The sequence below is a fragment of the Lissotriton vulgaris genome, chromosome 6 (genome assembly GCF_964263255.1).
Source record: "Lissotriton vulgaris chromosome 6, aLisVul1.2, whole genome shotgun sequence".
Classification (NCBI taxonomy): Eukaryota; Metazoa; Chordata; class Amphibia; order Caudata; family Salamandridae; genus Lissotriton; species Lissotriton vulgaris.
Window position 1 is genome coordinate 1,632,097,037 of NC_141694.1, and position 20,578 is coordinate 1,632,117,614.

At 43.8% G+C, this 20,578-nt stretch overlaps 1 protein-coding gene across 1 annotated transcript in view; it reads left to right on the top strand.

The window, feature by feature from the left end:
- Positions 1 to 20,578, top strand: part of THADA (THADA armadillo repeat containing) — a 1,588,234-nt gene that overhangs the window by 1,001,569 nt on the left and 566,087 nt on the right. The window contains exon 30 of the mRNA XM_086927803.1: positions 6,764 to 6,932. Coding sequence (XP_086783929.1) covers positions 6,764 to 6,932 — 169 coding nt within the window. The remainder of the gene's footprint in view (positions 1 to 6,763; positions 6,933 to 20,578) is intronic.

The following is a 20,578-nucleotide window of genomic DNA, read 5'->3' on the forward strand; positions in this document are numbered from 1 at the left end:
CTCTACTTGCTCCCGGCAACTGTCTTCTCCTTAAACGGGGCGCCTCACTCAGCTTGAGAAGGTAAAACTTCAGCAGGACCTGTTTGGAACAGTATTCAACCCGCACTCCATTACAGTAGGCTTGACTTATTAGATTTACATCGGTCTAGCATGACCTCAAGTAATGTTTTTGTGCTATTTGTTTTCAAGCACTGTTTTTGCATGTATTCTTTAAAAATTCATATCGCAACTTCTACTGATTTGATTTTTGTCATTTTGTAGCTTGTTTTACTCATATAAATATTCTATATTTTTTAAAACTTTGTGGTGTTTTCATTGAGTTTCTGTATTTTAAGTGTTGTACAAATACTTTACACGTTGCCTCTTAAGTTAAGCCTGATTACTTTGTACCAAGCTATCAAAAGATGAGCACAGGTTGATTTAGTTTGTATATCTGACTTAGCCTTACCTAGGGTGGTGGTCCCTACTTGTATAGGTTACAAACCTCTGCCAACTAGAGACCCCATGTCTAACAGTTTGCATGCATGAGGTCGCCATGACTTTATCCCAATGTTCAAACTTTCCTAATGGACATGCCCTTTGATGGACCCAGCCTTTTTAGAGCGAAGGCGGACTTGGCACAAGAGAGATTGACTGCTGAGCCACTACATACTCTTTGGGATTACTTATGCAAGCAAAACAATAACCCTGTAAATGTTGGAAATTCAGAGGAGTTTACAGGTGACCACCCTGTAGGCAATGTCGGTCTTCGCAACCAGTGGTACAGCAGCCAGTCCGCTCCTTTGCAAATGCAGTAATGGCACACATGGTATATGGCAACAGAGCTATCAGTCCCCCAGTTCCCCCTTCCTGCTGCCAAGACTGCCAAGCTGCATCAGTTTGTCCTCACCAGCTCATGTCAGGCCAGTAGGAGGCAAGATTCAACATTTCCACGCCAGTTGGTTTCCCCATTATGTGAGACTGCTGGGTCATAAAGACTCTTCACTTCCTCCCTGCCTCATCTACCGAACACACAAAACAGCAAGGGATACTGAAGGATGGGGCCTCAAACCGATCCTAGGCCTTCACCCTTTGAACTCCTTAATGCAGAAGGACAAGTTCCAAATGCTCTCACTGACTGGACCCAGGAGACTGGATGGTTTCCCTGGACAATAAATAAATAACCCAGTATTTGTAAAGCGCAAACTAATCGCCCGTAAGGGTCTCAAGGCGCTGGGGGCCATCGGCGGAGATTTAGTAAGCTATTGCCCAGAGTCACATGATGCTGAGCTGATCTGCCTCCGGCGCTGGGGACCGAACCGTGAGCCCTGCGGTCCGGAGTCAGCTGCCCTGGCCTCTGCCTCCGGCGATCGACCCGTTAGCCCTGCGGTCTGGAGTCAGCCACCCTGGCCGCTGCGCCACACCTCTCCCTCGTTCAGAATGCTTATTTCCATTTACCCTTCCTGCAGTCCTGCAGGTATTAACCTGAGATTAAAGCTGGGCCAGGAGCACTTTTGCCATGCTCCTATTCGGCATTACCTGGCAACACAAATGATTGTGGTAGTCATGGCGATACCATCCCAATAACCATGCCATTGTGGACCTTACAGTGGGCTTAGAGCCTCCCCCATTGCTACCATTGCTTGGCTTTATTGTCACTCATGTGCTTGTTTCTCATTCAATAGCTTGCCATCCTTGTCTTTAGTTTGTCCATCCCCTGGAACATACCCACTTTACCATTCTGTTGATAATCTGTCATGTAACCTTCCACTGCTCAGATTTAGGGAACTAATTTTTCTTTCAGCACTCTATTAGAGTGCATGTGTTTTCAAGCTTTCTCCGCGTGTGCTGCTTCCATCTTCCAAAACACTCGACACATCACATTTTGTATTGCTTCCTCATCTCTCCCCGAGATGGTCCTTTGCTTTCCCCACCCCTTCCTGGCTTTCTTATTTTTATGTTTTTGGGCCTCCCCCGGTCAAGCCTCAACCACCTCCATTACTCCCTTGTCCTTGCTCCTCCCCATTACTTTCTCCCCCCACCGCTCCTCTGTTGGTCCCTGAACTGATCGCAGGCTCTGTATTTTTGTTACCTTTATGTTTATTTCTGGAGGACCCAGCAATTGCCATTTGCAGTATAACCAGTCCTTTTACACTCATAAAAATATATATTGTTTTCTTTTAGCAATCCATATGGTGTGCGCCATCTTGGATGGTGACGCATGCACACATACGCTTTCATGCATGCGGCCTCGTTATCGCTCCCTTTTTTCAAAAACCATTTTGCTTTTTACTGATACTGCTCAGTAAGGGCAAAGCCAATAGGTCACAAAGGCAAGAACTATTGGCTTTGCGAATGCTTGTTGTAATGAGAGGACAACGCTTCTTCTGACAAGACATTCAGTACCTGTTTTTTCATTTCATACAGCGCAGTTTCAACTTTCTTTCTTTTGTGTAGGTTTATATTGGAAAGACATTTGAAACTGTTCAGTGTGCTCATCGTAACCTGAGTTGAGAATAATCACTGCTGCGTACCTGCACCACTTTCTAACAAATTTGCATTTCTGGAGACAGTATGCAGAAAATAAACATACATTCTAATCCTGGGAGGAATGTGGGGCTTTGTAGCTAAAGCTGTAAACTGACAACCGGGGGGTGAGAGTGTGGGTTGGGGGAAGCAAGTCACTAAATTGCCTTATGTCTAAAATAGTAAATTTGTGAAATGTAATACAAAGGTAAATATGCAAAATGTAATTAGCCTGTGCAATTCTTATTTCACAAGTTTTTATTAGACATTTCAGTAAAAACAAAGTGCGATGTGCGTACAATCAGCGTACAGATAAAAAAGCATCCGAACCAAGATGAGATGAGATTACAATGTTATGGTCCTGAAAGAAACACAAGTGATAGTACAATATTAAAGGACATGTATGATGGTCCTAGACCAATACAGGACGGTCCGGGTAGTAACCGAGTACCACATCTAATAACATACGGTCTTAAGAAAAAGGTCAGAGAAGGAGGAATAGAGAAAGAGGTGGGGGGAGGTGCGCCACAGAGTAGCGTGGATTATCTGGATAATACTGCACGACTCAGAACGTATATGCAGCAAGCAGAAGACCCAATATTCTGGGGTATTCACAGTGGCTTATGGACGCTAAAGTAGTTATCCAGTGCATACCACATTTTCCTACGTGCAGAGGTTAATTACCCAGTTTAACCAGCATGCATAACTGGCCTTTTTTGTGTCCTTCCAGTTGTTGAGGATAACCTTAACTGCTGCCATGAGTAGAAGGTCTAGCAAATCTCTATCCGGCTGAGTGAGTTGTGCCGCCTTAACAAAGCCAAAAACTAGGTAAGGGAGTTCTTTGGGGGGTAAGACGCCAAATACTTTGTGAATGAAGTCAAAGACCCTACCCCAATAAGTGGAAACGCACTCGCATTGGAGGATGAGATGGTCTAGGTCCCCCTCTGCACATTTACAGTTCCAGCAGAAGGCATCTGGGTTGATTTTGTGAGCAATTCTAACCTTGATGCATAGAATCTTGTATTGTATTCAACATCTCTGTTAATTTTCGGCATTGCGATGCTCACAAGCAAGTTTCACACCATATAAATGCCAATAAGAATGACTTCAGTGCAGTGCTTAATTTGTAAGAAAAACAAGTACATACTCCAACACAGCAGGGCTTGCAGAGCAGTGCATGCCCTACCCAGGCTCGACTTCAAAAATATTGAGGTTACCCACTTTCAGGTGTGCAGGCCAAGGCTCGTCCCATTAACTTCCTTGTACCTGAACACTAGACAGCAGCCATCTCAGCAAGGTGTTTGATACAGGGATCACTGAAGTGAAGTCTTTAATACTGGAATTAGTGTGCTTTAATAATACCTATGTTAGTGTAGCACTGAGCTAACAACATTATTATTTCCCGTTATTAAGGTTATGATATTGTTGCAGGAGTATCCTTTAATAACCTGAACTTTTCTCGACAGCCACACAACCCACACAACTGTAGAAAGGAACACAACGGTAACCTAGGTCTCAGGAGCACCGTAATAATAAAAGCTGTATTACAGTGCAACGTTATACCTCTCTTGTCGCCATTCACTATGCATTGTACATTCATATTGTGTTATCTGCGAAATTAGTTCCTTCAACTCTAAAGCTAAACTCCACGACAGTGCCCCGTAGACCATATCCATCACACCTTCTTTCTGTGCCACATTTCTCCACGGCTCTGTGGTCTCTTGTTGCATAAAAGGGACCGCTGGCATTTAAGCATGCCCACTCCCTTGCCCTGCGCACAATGGAAGCCAAGGAAGATCAAAACGCGAGCTGGCAAGCAATGCTGCATGATAAGGACCCTAGCACTTGTTGTAGAAGTATTTTTTTGAGGTTGAAGTGAAACTAAAAATTTATGTGAGAAGTGTGTACCTGTCTGTTCTTTGGCAGAGTGTTATTTACTGGACCAGGCACGCGCGTTACCTGCCCTCGCTGTATCAGCCTCCACATTAAGCAAACAGGCCGGTTCTGAATCGAGGTGACGCCCAGTGAAATGCACATATTGCAGCTCGTAACTTGTTAAGACCTTATTAGCGCAGACGGGTGTTCCCGCCGCTGTGGTTGTCTGGTTCCCAGGTAGGCCCTGCCCGCATACCGGACTGGGGATTTAACAAAGGCGCCTGCACAACACGGTGAGCCCAGTCAGCTGAGGAGAGGAAAAGGGAATGAACATGAGGTCCTGGAAGTTAAAGAAAAGACTAATGAAGCGAAGAAACCTCTTGCAAAAGAGCAAGGTGAGTGGATTTAAGATCAGACGTGCCCTATCTGGATTCGGCTTTAGCAATCCAGTAATGAGATCCAGGCTGTCTTTGTTGAGTGCTGATTTTGTCACATGGTTTTCTCTTTTATTGACAGATTGTCAATATCCTCGTCTAATGCGGACATCGGAGGTGAGAAGCACTAAATGTGTCCCGCCTGTGAGAAGTGACCCGATAATGTTTATCGAAAGCCTTTTAACTGCAGTACATTGGCATTTAAAGATTATATCTGTGCTGACGGCTTAAAATAAACTTGAATAGACAAGGCACACGTTGTACAAGATTCAGCATGCTAATTTACAAGTAATTCGATAGTTCCTCGAAGTACTTCTGGTTGCAAAAAACACATATCCTTTGCGCTGAAGAATTTAACGCTTTGGCTGTCCTACTGCTGTTTTGCAGAAAGTCAGATAGGTTTTTGCGATGTGTGTAGGAATGAAGCCTACTTCCACAAGCAAAGCAGTAAAGGGAGGGCTTCGGATGGCAAATGGTGATCACTTTCACAGCCGCTTTGATGTTCTCAGTGGCAGCGAGGCTCACTGAGAACATCAGAGCGGCCGCGAAAGTGATCAGCAGGCAGACAAATGGTGCGCGCGCCCGGCGCACATGCACTGTATCCTATCCGCGTGCTTTGGGGGCATTTTTTAATGCCCCTACTTTATATCTCTCAAGCATCGCTAACGCCATGGCTCAGCGAGACCTAAAAAGTACCATTGCTTTCGTCAGAAGGCCACTCACTGCAGCTTGCGCCACCCAGTGCCTCCGCCAGCACTGAAAATGACAGTCCCAGCATAACTACTAACCATCACACTCCTACAAGTGTGGCAATTCAGATTATTCCAGAGGCCCCCAAAGCTATAAGAATGGCTTGGGTAGCAGGTATTGGTAATTTTGAATGTATATTGATTTAACAAACAACCCTTGTACTGCTCATCTCTAAATTGGATATACCATGTGGCAGTCTGTCATAAGTGCTGGTGTTGACAATTAAGTGCCAGTGCCGAGCACCCGGAAGCCACCGGCCCAAATTAAACACTGCTTCAGTGACAGTTCATCAAGGCAGGTATTCTGATCCAGAAGCAAAACGTTGGCTTTATTCCTGTCAGGGAATAAGATATTAGGTCATTGTGAATGACTCCAAATAGAACCTTATGGAAATGAGACTGTTGTGGGTTTCCAGAGACCCCTGTGTTAAAAAACAGAAACAAAATTGTGGATTACAAAAGTTAAGGAGTTCCACCTGACAAATGCATAATCTAGATTCTTAATGTATTTAATACACTCGCCATCCGTGTAAGTCAGTGACTCATCTTTGTCCCCACTCACATTTGACCTTTCAAACTATATCTCCAATCTAGTGCTATTATTTTCCTCTTAAATACTCTAATCTACCAATGATAACAGATCTCAAGATCGTTAGGTTTTATGAAGTACTTTAGCAAACATCACAGGCTATGTGCATTTAAAACACATTTTATGTAGTTTGTTTGTTTTGTATAAATTCTTCTTTATAAAGCAAGTATATATAATACATCTAATAAAAAAGCAAAAAAGAAGATAAAATTATATTTGTACTCTCCGTATCTTACACATGAAAGGGTTTCTAAGTATTGCTTGTATACAATTTACTGTTCGAAAAAACAATTTACAATTATTTTGGTAAGTCTTCATTGGGCACATTTATGCACGTTTTCATGAATTATAAAGTCGTGTACCTCTGCTTATATTGTAAACTTTTTATTAAGTAAATAATACATTGCAGTTATAACATGGGATTGTAGTTGTTAAATGTTTGACTTGTGAAAGGCTGCATTATAGGGAATTGATCCAGTCACTGGGCAGGGAATCAGAGGTATTCTTGTGCAAATGTTCTGAGATCCCACACCTTGATTTTCCTTCACAGATACTTCAATAATGTTGTTAAACAATTGTGGTAATTCAGTACTTCTTGTCCTCTGCGGCAGATGTGGTCACTCACCTGTATACCGTTCGCGTGAGATGGCAGCCCGTGCCCTTGTTCCTTTTGTTATGGTCGACGATATTCCAAAGACTGTGCTTTCTCTTCTTAATGGACTTCCAAACTTCACAGATCAATGTATACGGCAAAATCATATTCATGGAACACTTCTCCAGGTATGTTTTTACATTTTTTATTTTCAAACAAAAATATTGAAGAAAGTAAGGTGATAACAGAGAAACGTAAATTCTCATGGATGCAATCTAATTCTAGAATCTCAGTTTCTTGAAATGCCTTTTCCCTGGTTCATAGTCTTGTGTAAAACTTTTCTATAGCTTAACTTTATGTGGTGGAAAAGATGCTTTGTCCTGTCCTGAATTTTATGTGGTGGACAAGATGCTTGGTCCTGTCCTAAATAAGCTGGCGTCATGTTTTTTACCACCAGGTGGAAACATTTCTTAAATTATCTTGTTTTATTAACAGATTATTAAATCGGAGCCCTCTGGCCACTGAAATAAAGAAGAGACCGACCTCTTTGTTGGGAGGCATATTTGATTTATCTCTGATGCTTTGTGCAGAGGCATTTCTATGTCAAGCACATGGCCTTTGCAATTAAAACAAAAGAAATATTATTGGAAATGCATGTACTGAAAGTTGTATGATATTACAACGCTGTCAAATACCTTGCATGCCTTTACCACACATTTTTTACAGCACATGCATTTACCATGCATATGCCTTTATCACGCAGGTAAGTATAATTAAGGTAAGAATTATTCATAGTCCGAAGTTCTGCTGCAGTTCTCACCGGACAGTGACTCTTCTTCATTCTTCTGTTGATCCATTGAATCTGAGTTCTTGGGTTCAGGAGTGCCACCAAAATACTCAATTTAGGGGAATATTGGGGAGTGACAGGTAGTAGCCAATGGGCTACCTACCTTTATGGTGTCTACACTCTCTATATGACCACTTCCTGTGTGGAGTGTTAGAAGGCTAATTCCTGTCAAAACAATATGGAGGAATCTGAAAAGTGAGGTCCACATCAGCTGGACTGCCCTTGGGGTGGTGCAGGCTGAATGTGGACACAACTCCTATTCTTACAAATGTTCCCACCTGGATTGCTGCCAAAAATGCGTGCAGGACAGTGGGGTAGACATATGAGCTATCTGGGGAAGCCTAGGTTTCATAGCAAAGGTGTCCAGGCCTTTGAAGCTTCCGTCCCTGAAATCTCCATCCTGCTTGGAGGAGGTGTGAACTCTTCCATCCAGAGCAGGCTGTGTTCCTGTCCTCCGATAGCGAAGGCTCTCAGCCCAGGAGGCCAGAAACCTGTCTATGGTGGCTGGCTGGGCGAGAACAGTCAGTCAATACACTAGTAGTCAGAAGGTTTTCAGGGTGTACATATGAGGTGCCCTCTGTGTGCATTTATTAATAAATCCAACACTGTCATCAGTGCAGGTTTATTAAGAAGAGGTGTTTGGTACCAAAAACCTTGGGGTACAATGAAACCATCATGTACTTGGGGAACTCGTAATGACGAGTGTCCAGCCCATGTACTCGTAATTGCTTCCATTTGTACTGGTAATATGTAAGGGTGACTTAGATATCACCGGGACATATCCACTCTTGCAGATGTGCCCTCACATGGGTATAGTGCACCCTGCCCTAGGGCAGTAAGGCCTGCCGTAGGGGTGACTTTCCCATGCCACAGATTGTGCTGGCAGGCATGGTACACAGGGGTTTTTGCCATGTTGACTCTTGTTTTTTCTCTGCACCAAGACACGCAGGATGCAATGGCAGTTGCATGAGCACAATTCTTGCTGGAGCCCTTAGGGGCCCTTTTAAGTTCCAAGGCACTAGGCCAGGGTACCACTTACTAGGGACTTACAGGGATCCTAAAGGGGTGCCAGTTGTGGAACAAACATGCAGTTTAGCGAAAGAACACTGGTGCTGGGAACCTGGTTAGCAGAAACCCAGCACACTTTCAGTCAAAGTTGCACCAGATACCAGGCAAAAAATGGCGGGTACTGCAACAAAAACCCAGTTTTCTACAAAGAGCATTTTCTCCTGCATGACCCCTTGTCTGAAATTGGTCAATAAAGTGCTTCCACAAAATGGAATTAAAACCCCAAGCAAAAAAAAAGAATTACACAAATTAATGTAGTGCATACATAATTTAAACATTCGGAATTCTTGATAATACAAAGGATAAAAAAGATAAATTAATAGATACATTTACTGCAGGAAGCGATCCAAAAAACCTCATTTGATGATAGTAGACCTTCACTGTAGGAGGGTTTAACAATAAGTAAAGTGCTTCTTTGTGCGTTACTATAAAGTGCTTCCACCACATTGTGCAAACATACAGCTCGAATTAAGTCTTTTTATCTGTACATTTTTTGCAAATTATGGTAAAAACTTCTACTTTTAGCAATCTTTTTATAAGTGACACTTTAAAGCAAGAGAGCACCATTTCCCTATTCAGGGCCAGCTGATGTATACTATGATTGTAAGCAATACCAATTGTACCAATCCTTTTATTATCACTCAAAAGTTCCAGCCAAATAACTTTTTTCTAGACTGCTAAACAGATGGGGAAAGTAGCGAATAACCTGGCAGTAAGCTCAGAAATTTATACCAGTCAAACCCACCTCGAGGTGAATCATTTCAATCGAGCTGGAAGAGCTAACAGCAAGTTATTATTCTCACTGGATGGATTTAATGTTGGATAACATTTTAAATGGGGAAGGCGTCCTTGCCTCTATACCATACAATGCTGAAACGGAAACATTAGCTATATACACCTTTAAAAGTGATTGCACATCTCTCCTCCCCTGTGCATTAAAAATTGCAAGAGTCCAATTCCTTTAGACTTCGATTTAGAAAACTTTAATGCATCTTGAGATACCGATGTCAGTGAATTAGACATTTCAAAGATCATGGCGACCTCGAAACCAAACAATCACTATAACGATCCCCTACCTGCGAAATGCTGGTCCTCCATAAATCACCTGCTAATCCCGTCTTGGACTAAGGTCATCAATGCCTCTCTGTCACAAGGTCAAATACCGGCCTGCTTAAAAACAGAACAAGTCATCCCGCTCCTAAAAAACAGACTGAGAACCCCTTAGATCCAAACAATTTCAGACCGGTAACCAATATTCCCATGTTGGCCAAAATTCTGGAAAAATGTGTCCTACAACAACTGAGCCTACACATCTCTGATTTCAAGCTGTTAAACGATTGCCAATCCGGTTTCCGCCCAAACCACAGTACGGAAACTGCGATTCTGCACATAGTTGATGACGCCTTACTGGCTCTTGACCAGAACGAAACATGCCTCCTAATCTTGCTGGACCTGTCGTCAGCTTTCGACACAGTGAACAATGCCTATATACTCGATCGACTGAAAAACAGAATGGGTTTTGAGGGTACAGTGCTAACCTGGTTCAGCTCCTTTCTGGAAAATAGATCACAAAAAGTAATTGTCAACCAAACCCTTTCAAGCGCAACCAACAATAATGTAGGAGTTCCGCAAGGTTCAACGCTATCTCCGGCACTTTTCAATCTTTATGTAGAACCTACGGAAATACTACAAAAAGACAACATTGCTTTCCATTTGTATGCTGATGACACTCAGCTGTACATCAAGGTTGCGTCGACTGATGATATAAAGACAATGAATCTAGCTTTAACAAGAACACTTCTATGGCTAACCAAGAACCACCTAAAGCTAAATCCTCAGAAAACTGAATTCCTACGGATTACTCCACAGAAAAGAAAAATAATGATTGCAGAATGGTCCAACCTCATCACTGCTCTAAATTGCACTCCGAAGATTGTCGAGTCAACTAAATCACTGGGTATCATTCTGGACAAAAACCTGAACATGTCAGCACATATCAACAAAATGGAAAAAAACGCCAGGTTCCACTTAAGCTACTTACAAAAACTAAAACCTTTTATAAATAAAGCAGACTTCAAAACAGCAGTCCAGGCATTGGTCATTTCAATGATTGAATATGGTTGCACAACCTTAGCAGGGCTCCCTAAAATCTCAACAGCCCCATTGAAAGCATCTCTTAATGCAGCCACAAGACTTATAGCGGGATCCAAAAGATTCGACCAGATCTCTCCTCACTTGAAAGCTCTCAACTGGCTACCTTTCGAAGCACGATTCCAGTTCAAGCTGGCATGCATCACCCACAAAGCAATACACAACAAATCTCCAGTCTATCTCGCCCAGAAACTCACGCTTTCGGGAGGGACTCGCTCCTCCAGGAGCAAAGCGGATCTACTACTGAAACCAGCACGTTTCCGTAAGAAAAAACTTATGACCGAGCATTCTCAGGGGCAGCACCGAGAATTTGGAACGCCCTCCCCACTGACAAGAGAAGAATTCCATCCAACACAACATTCAAAAAGTAAGCAAAATTGTTTTATATGAGGAAATTTCTTCCCTAATACCCTACAGCTGAACTATATATATATGTCATGCTCCCCTGATGTTTGAATGTTCACACAAGCAGCTCACTGTACAATTATTGGACCTGTATATTCATGTTTTGTCTTATTATGTTGTATAGTTCTAGAGGCTTTATGGTAGTCTCTCTGTTGAACACTATATATTTGATTATGCCTTTCGTAATTTTAAATGTCGCAAACCAGTAATGGCTCGGAATATGTAAGGGTCGGGATATTTAAATGCCCCTGTAAAGCGCTCTGATACCCTGTACAGGGTCATGTTTGCACTATAGTAAACACTAAAAATAAAATAAAATAAATACCTCCTCTGATTTTTTGCCAATAGAAACCAAGACCTGGGAGACTTAACACCTCTAGCCCCCATTAACATGATTATAGTTTTTCTACCATTAACAGAAAGATTATGTGCGAGTGCTAAAGGAGACTAAAATTTCGAGTTCCAGATGACACAGAAGTGACAGATGCATCACTCCTGAGATGGGATGGCCGTCTGGGAGGGGTGGAAATCAGAGTACTCTGGTTTCCGTCGGATCCCGGACTCCACATCAACTTGTTAGAGCTCCGAGCAATTTGCTTGGCATTGAAAGTGGGGTCTTGAACCCTTTGTCAATCCGCCCTGCATCACTGTACATGACTACAACAGCAGAACATATCCCTGGTGGTTCACCTCCAGGCAGGTTCCCAGAATGCCAGGGTGGACAAACTCAGCCATCGATGCCTAGTGGATTACAAATGGCATCTCTATTTGGAGAGGGCACATGGTCTCTTTCACACATGGGAAGAGTTTTGGTTAGATCTGGTTGCCTCTGCCGAGAATTAACAATATCAGCAGTTTGCGTGCTGGAGTTTCTAAGGGAGCACCCGCCTATCGGCCCTTTTCTTCTTGAGAGGAGCTCAGGCCTCCTGTATGCCTTTCAGAAAAATCCTCTCCTGTCCAGAGTGCTCAAGAAGATCAGGTGTAACCAGGCTCAAGTCATTCTTGTGGCTCCAGACTGGGTATTGAATGTCTCGTATCTCAAGCTTCTCCAATGGAGCATTGATCCTCCGATCAGGCTGCCCCATCGAGAGGATCTTCTTTTTCAGCAGCAGGGAAGGGTTGCTTGATTCCGTTCTGGGAAGGACATGGCTTTTGTAGTTCGGACTGGACTGTTCCCATGGGGCAACAGGGTCAGAGCTGATTTGCATATCGCCATTGTCTAACCCAGGGTGGTGTGGAGTGCAAAAAAACGATGGATTTGGGCCCAGATCTTTTGACTGGGGGAATGTGTGACATTGATCCACATTCGGTCCATCACTTGTTGTTTTTGCAATTGCCGCCCTAAGTGCGCTGGGGATGCCCAGACGTGGGTCCCAGGCACTCCACACCACTTGGAGTCAAGCTAGCCGGGCTGATGAGAGGTGTTACCTCAAAACCGGTCCGGTCCTCGGATGCTTGATTCCGTTCTGGGAAGGACATGGCTTTTGTAGTTCGGACTGGACTGTTCCCATGGGGCAACAGGGTCAGAGCTGATTTGCATATCGCCATTGTCTAACCCAGGGTGGTGTGGAGTGCAAAAAAACGATGGATTTGGGCCCAGATCTTTTGACTGGGGGAATGTGTGACATTGATCCACATTCGGTCCATCACTTGTTGTTTTTGCAATTGCCGCCCTAAGTGCGCTGGGGATGCCCAGACGTGGGTCCCAGGCACTCCACACCACTTGGAGTCAAGCTAGCCGGGCTGATGAGAGGTGTTACCTCGAAACCGGTCCGGTCCTCGGATGCTTGATTCCGTTCTGGGAAGGACATGGCTTTTGTAGTTCGGACTGGACTGTTCCCATGGGGCAACAGGGTCAGAGCTGATTTGCATATCGCCATTGTCTAACCCAGGGTGGTGTGGAGTGCAAAAAAACGATGGATTTGGGCCCAGATCTTTTGACTGGGGGAATGTGTGACATTGATCCACATTCGGTCCATCACTTGTTGTTTTTGCAATTGCCGCCCTAAGTGCGCTGGGGATGCCCAGACGTGGGTCCCAGGCACTCCACACCACTTGGAGTCAAGCTAGCCGGGCTGATGAGAGGTGTTACCTCGAAACCGGTCCGGTCCTCGGATGCTTGATTCCGTTCTGGGAAGGACATGGCTTTTGTAGTTCGGACTGGACTGTTCCCATGGGGCAACAGGGTCAGAGCTGATTTGCATATCGCCATTGTCTAACCCAGGGTGGTGTGGAGTGCAAAAAAACGATGGATTTGGGCCCAGATCTTTTGACTGGGGGAATGTGTGACATTGATCCACATTCGGTCCATCACTTGTTGTTTTTGCAATTGCCGCCCTAAGTGCGCTGGGGATGCCCAGACGTGGGTCCCAGGCACTCCACACCACTTGGAGTCAAGCTAGCCGGGCTGATGAGAGGTGTTACCTCGAAACCGGTCCGGTCCTCGGATGCTTGATTCCGTTCTGGGAAGGACATGGCTTTTGTAGTTCGGACTGGACTGTTCCCATGGGGCAACAGGGTCAGAGCTGATTTGCATATCGCCATTGTCTAACCCAGGGTGGTGTGGAGTGCAAAAAAACGATGGATTTGGGCCCAGATCTTTTGACTGGGGGAATGTGTGACATTGATCCACATTCGGTCCATCACTTGTTGTTTTTGCAATTGCCGCCCTAAGTGCGCTGGGGATGCCCAGACGTGGGTCCCAGGCACTCCACACCACTTGGAGTCAAGCTAGCCGGGCTGATGAGAGGTGTTACCTCGAAACCGGTCCGGTCCTCGGATGCTTGATTCCGTTCTGGGAAGGACATGGCTTTTGTAGTTCGGACTGGACTGTTCCCATGGGGCAACAGGGTCAGAGCTGATTTGCATATCGCCATTGTCTAACCCAGGGTGGTGTGGAGTGCAAAAAAACGATGGATTTGGGCCCAGATCTTTTGACTGGGGGAATGTGTGACATTGATCCACATTCGGTCCATCACTTGTTGTTTTTGCAATTGCCGCCCTAAGTGCGCTGGGGATGCCCAGACGTGGGTCCCAGGCACTCCACACCACTTGGAGTCAAGCTAGCCGGGCTGATGAGAGGTGTTACCTCGAAACCGGTCCGGTCCTCGGATGCTTGATTCCGTTCTGGGAAGGACATGGCTTTTGTAGTTCGGACTGGACTGTTCCCATGGGGCAACAGGGTCAGAGCTGATTTGCATATCGCCATTGTCTAACCCAGGGTGGTGTGGAGTGCAAAAAAACGATGGATTTGGGCCCAGATCTTTTGACTGGGGGAATGTGTGACATTGATCCACATTCGGTCCATCACTTGTTGTTTTTGCAATTGCCGCCCTAAGTGCGCTGGGGATGCCCAGACGTGGGTCCCAGGCACTCCACACCACTTGGAGTCAAGCTAGCCGGGCTGATGAGAGGTGTTACCTCGAAACCGGTCCGGTCCTCGGATGCTTGATTCCGTTCTGGGAAGGACATGGCTTTTGTAGTTCGGACTGGACTGTTCCCATGGGGCAACAGGGTCAGAGCTGATTTGCATATCGCCATTGTCTAACCCAGGGTGGTGTGGAGTGCAAAAAAACGATGGATTTGGGCCCAGATCTTTTGACTGGGGGAATGTGTGACATTGATCCACATTCGGTCCATCACTTGTTGTTTTTGCAATTGCCGCCCTAAGTGCGCTGGGGATGCCCAGACGTGGGTCCCAGGCACTCCACACCACTTGGAGTCAAGCTAGCCGGGCTGATGAGAGGTGTTACCTCGAAACCGGTCCGGTCCTCGGATGCTTGATTCCGTTCTGGGAAGGACATGGCTTTTGTAGTTCGGACTGGACTGTTCCCATGGGGCAACAGGGTCAGAGCTGATTTGCATATCGCCATTGTCTAACCCAGGGTGGTGTGGAGTGCAAAAAAACGATGGATTTGGGCCCAGATCTTTTGACTGGGGGAATGTGTGACATTGATCCACATTCGGTCCATCACTTGTTGTTTTTGGAGTTTCTAAGGGAGCACCCGCCTATCGGCCCTTTTCTTCTTGAGAGGAGCTCAGGCCTCCTGTATGCCTTTCAGAAAAATCCTCTCCTGTCCAGAGTGCTCAAGAAGATCAGGTGTAACCAGGCTCAAGTCATTCTTGTGGCTCCAGACTGGGTATTGAGTGTCTCGTATCTCAAGCTTCTCCAATGGAGCATTGATCCTCCGATCAGGCTGCCCCATCGAGAGGATCTTCTTTTTCAGCAGCAGGGGAGGGTTCTCCACCCAACCACCCAACTTGTTTTTCCTCCCTCCGCCTTATTCGCAAGATCTCCCGGTTCTTTTCTGTTGATGCCCTTAAAACCATTATCACGGCCCTCATTACATCCCGCCTGGATTATGGCAACGGCCTGTACGTAGGCATCCCCGCCTACGAAACTCGCCGTCTCCAGGCCATCCAAAACCAGGCGGCCCGCCTTATCCTTCGTCTTCCCAAATCCTCCCACATCACCCCGGCCCTCAAATCCCTCCATTGGCTCCCGGTTCTCTTCAGGTCCCGGTTTAAATTAGCCTGTCTGGCTTTCCGGGCGCACGCTCGTTCTGCCCCGCTTTTCATTAACTCTCTAATCTCCTCCCACGCTCCTAGTCGATCTCTCCGCTCTTCTTCTCTTTCTCTCCTTCATGTCCCCCGCTTCCGCAAATCCCGAACCGGGGGCACCCGATTTTCTGTATTGGCCCCCCAGATTTGGAACAATCTCCCTCTCTCCATCCGCTCTATCCCCATTTTTTCTCACTTTCGTAAAGCCCTTAAAACTTTTCTTTTTCTTCAGGCATTTCCCGGCTAACCTCTCATGGGACCCTCGGTAGATACTGTTGTGCTCCTCAGCGCCAGGAAGCCGCTTGGCCGCAGTGCGCTTTAGAAATTTCTTTTTCATTTCATTTCATTCATTTCATTTCATTTCATTTCATTTCAACCTGTAAACTCTACACCTTCTTGCATGGAGATTGAGTGGTGGCAGTTGATGTCCTTCACCCTTCCTCCCGAAGTCTGTGATGTGATTTTTGCAGCCAAGAGTCCCTCTCCCAAGACTGTGTACGCCTGCTAGTGTCAGAAATTTGTAAAATATTGTACAGAAAGGTCTATTGATCCCCTTTCTTTTCCCTCTCTCAAGTCCTTCTCTTTATTTTTACCCTTGCACATCAGGGCTATGCTCTGGGATCTCTTATAAGGTGCCTTTCAGCCTTTTCTGCCTTCTTGAGGCTGCCAGACCAACCCTCTTTATGTAAATCCCCTATTGTAAATAGATTTATTAAAGGTCTTGTACATATGTTCCCACCTGCTATGTTCTTCATGCCTCAGTTGGACCTTAATTTGGTTCCCACCTTCCTGATATGCGCTCCGTTCAACTTTTGCACAGCAGCCCCATCCGGCTCCTTTCCATCAAAACAGCCTTTTAGTGGTAATAACTTTTGCAAGGAGGGTGAGTGAATTGCAGGCTCCGTCATCCAAGCCTCCTTACCTCACCATCTTCCCTGATAAGTTGGTGCTTCGCACTAGTTCCTGTTTCTTCCCGAAAGGGGTAACACCATTCAATGCGGGGCTATTATTCACCATGCCCACTTTCTATGCTCCACATCACCCCTCTAAAGAGGAGGAGTAACTCCACCGTCTGTACCCGAAAAGAGCGTTGTCGTTCTACCACACTAAAAATGTCCAGGTGGACGACCAACTCTTCGTGGGGTACGTTGGATCAAAGAAAGGTCATGCGGTGCAGAAGAGGACATTCTCATGATGGGTCGTCCTCTGAATCAAAATTTGCTACCAGAGCTAAGACTGCAAACACAGCATTACAACGTGGTTTTCCCGTCCTTGACATTTGTCAGGCAGCAATGTGGGCATCACTACACATGTTTTTTTTTGTTTCAAAAAGAATTGTATTTAAGAATATAAGTGTGTCATTGTACAGGAAATGCAATTAAGCAACAAACTTTGAGCAAAAAAAGAAACGAATAACATTATAATACAATCGTATTCCGCATGAATACTTCAATACAAACAGAAACAATAGTAACCATAATAGGTAATCAAGAAAGAGTTAATTAATAAGTTACAGGAGAAAGAAAAGGAAGTTAGAGAAATTATTGGGGTTTGAGTACTTCTTGTTGAGAGGGTAATAACGAGGAGTGTCCTTTGGCACATGTGTCTATAAAGGTCGTAATTGGTAACCATACCTGAAGTCTTTTGAAAGCAATGGGTGAAGGTCGATTGAAAAAGGTATCCAGTCTATGGTTGTGGCACACATCGTACCACCAGGCCTTGAATGAAATTTTCGTAAAATCTTTCCAGTTTCTTGTTATTTGTTGGAAAGCAACAGCTATAAAAAGATCAATTATTTTTAAATTATTTGCATTAATAGCCCAAACCATAGAAAGGCTGCCTAAGAATAGATGTGTCTTAATTTGAGACCAGATCTGTTTCCAAAAATTTTATGCTGGTGGACATGAGAACAGCAAATGGAATAAATCAGCATTTGAAGATGTACAAGTCCAGCAAGTATCCGGAGTGGTTGGGAATCTTTTATGTAAAAGTTGCGGAGATAACAAAAGTCTATTATACACATAAAACAGTGTTTGCGTTAAACTAGCCGATCTGGAGGATTTAGGGATTTCAGTCCATAACTTATTCCACAAAATAAGAGACCATTACGCATTAAAATCTTTTTCCCCGGCCTGTTCAGTGCTAGTTTTTTGTCTCAATGTGTTGGAAGACTGAAGGAAAAGGTATAATTTAGATGCCTTAGGCTGAGTTTGTAGCAAATCGAAAAGATCATGATTTGTATGAGTGGTAGGAGTAGTATTAGTGATATTGGATAACGGCGTATAGAAATCAAGGACAGCTTTACCAAGAATTTGAAATTTGAAAATGAAGGAGGCAGGCAGGGCGTATAACTGTTTAAGTGAGGAGAACGAAAGAAATTCTTTATTGGAGAACAACTGATGGATCCAAATTATACCGCGTTGTCGCCAGGATTTCCAATAAAAAGGTCTATTACGTATTAATAATGATTTATTATGCCATATGGGTGAATTCATAAAGGATTCGGAATTGTCGTGAAGTAAAGGATATATAGGGCTCAATATTTTTGAGGTGAACTTGATTAATGGTGTGGAAAGTGTTTGGGGCTTGCGGGAAAAAGAGACAGATTTTTGGAATGTAAAAGGACAAAGGAACGAAAGTACCACTGACTTCCAAAGAGGATGATCCTCCACAGAGTCAAGCAACCAGTTTGAAGCTTATAGTATCTAGGCGACCCCACCAAGATAAATAAAGAGGATGCCATTTATTGGTGAGTTACATGAGTTTTTGGATGCAATTATTTAAGCACAGCGTAACAGTCTCTTCTAATGTCGGGGTAAAATTTAAGCCTAAATATTTAATGGAGGACTGCTTCCAAGTAAAATGAATGGGAAGAAAATCAGCTTTTAAGGTATACTTCGTCATGGGTAATATTTCACATTTATCACTATTCAATTTATAACCCGATATTAACGAGAAAGAATGGACTTCGTCTATAAAGGCTGGAATTGACTCAAGGATTGGAGATAAAAAGCAAAATGTAATCAGCATACGCTGCAAGTTTGATATTAGTTGTAGGGGTTTGAAACCCATGTATGTGTACGTTTTGACAGATTCGTGAGAGAAAGGGTTCGAGGGCCAAATTAAAGAGAAAAGGGGATAAAGGACAACCGTGACGCACCCCATACCAAGGTCAAAAAAGGTGGAAATTAACCCATTAGCACACACAGCAGCACGTGGATTGGAATATAATAGGGAGATTAAGGTAATGAAATTAGGACCAAATCCAAACCACTTAAGGGCGTAAAATAAATAATGCCATTTCACTCTATCAAATGCTTTTTCAGCATCTAGTGCTATAGCTGCAAGAGGATGTTGCAAATGCGTAGCCTTGGATAGAATATTGAAAAAGAGTCTGGTGTTATCTTGTATGACATGACCTTTCACGAAGCCAGACTGTTCCTTGCCTAAAATCTTGGGGAGATAGGGGTCTAGACGAAGGGCTAGTGATTTAGAACAAATCTTATAATCAATATTAACAAGTGAAATGGGTCTAACATTTTTACAAAACTTTAGATCTTTTCCTTCTTTAGGAATCAAACAAATGTGGGCGTCTGAAAAAGTACTGCCAGACTGTCCCAAGGATTGAAAAGAGTCAATTAAAAGGTGTATTTTGGGCATTAATAAATTGGAGAAATGAAGAAAAAACTCAACAGTAAATCCATCAGGTCCAGGGGCCTTAGCTTTTTTCAGATGTTGAAGTGCATTATATAGTTCTTGTTGCGTAAACGGGGCTTCCAGTGGTGAGAGATCAATAGAAGACTGTTGGGGTTTCTGTATGAGTGAAAAGAACTGTGAGAGTGAATGGTCTGGGGATTTTGTTTCGGATGAATATAGGTTTTTATAAAATAAAGCAAACGCATCTAAAATTTCCAAGTCTTTGAACTTTAAGACAGAATCATCATCAAAAATAGCATCAATATTTACTTTGTTCTGTTTTGTTTTCAAATAATTCGCTAAGAGTTTTCCTGCCTTATTTCTGCCACCATAAAATTTGGCACTAGATTTTAATAAATACAATGAATCATTATCTGTATGTTCCTTATTAAACTGTAACTTTGCTTTGATAAGGGCATTAAGAACATATTTAGAATTGGAGGTGTAAAAAGAATGCTCCAGTCTCTTAATGTCTTGAAACAAAGAACGCGTACGATTGCGAGCAATAGCACGTTTCCTTGACACAAGGAAATAATAAAATCCCTAGCGGAGGCATTAAAGGCATCCCAGATAATTGAAAAGGGCATGGAATCATTATGGTTCAGGAAAAAGTATTAATTTGAAAAAAATGTAAATGAAGAAGAAAATTCTGGGTCTAAAAGAAGGGTGTTATTAAAACTCCATCTTCTGGGAGAATTCGGTGTGGGTAAAATGTCTACATTGTTCAACACCGGAGCATGGTCAGATAATAAAATGGGCCCTATTTCCGCATGTGTAAGTGCTTGTGAGATGTTGTGCGAAACAAAAAGTAATCAATTCGTGATTGGAAGTGATGCACCGGGGAATAAAAGGTGTATTCCCTTGTAGTAGGATTGCATAATCTCCAGGCATACAAAAGTTTATGTTTTGTGGCTGTGTGAATAAAGGATTTATGTGTTTTGTTAGGAATAAATGAAACTTTAGAGTTCCTATCTATAAAAGGATCAAAGACCTGATCACAATCTCCTGCCAAAATAAAATTGTCTTCCATGTGAAGAGTGATCTGCTTGGCCACTGAGCTCCAAAAGGAGGCGTCCCCGCCAGTTGGGGCATAGACAATGAAAAAAG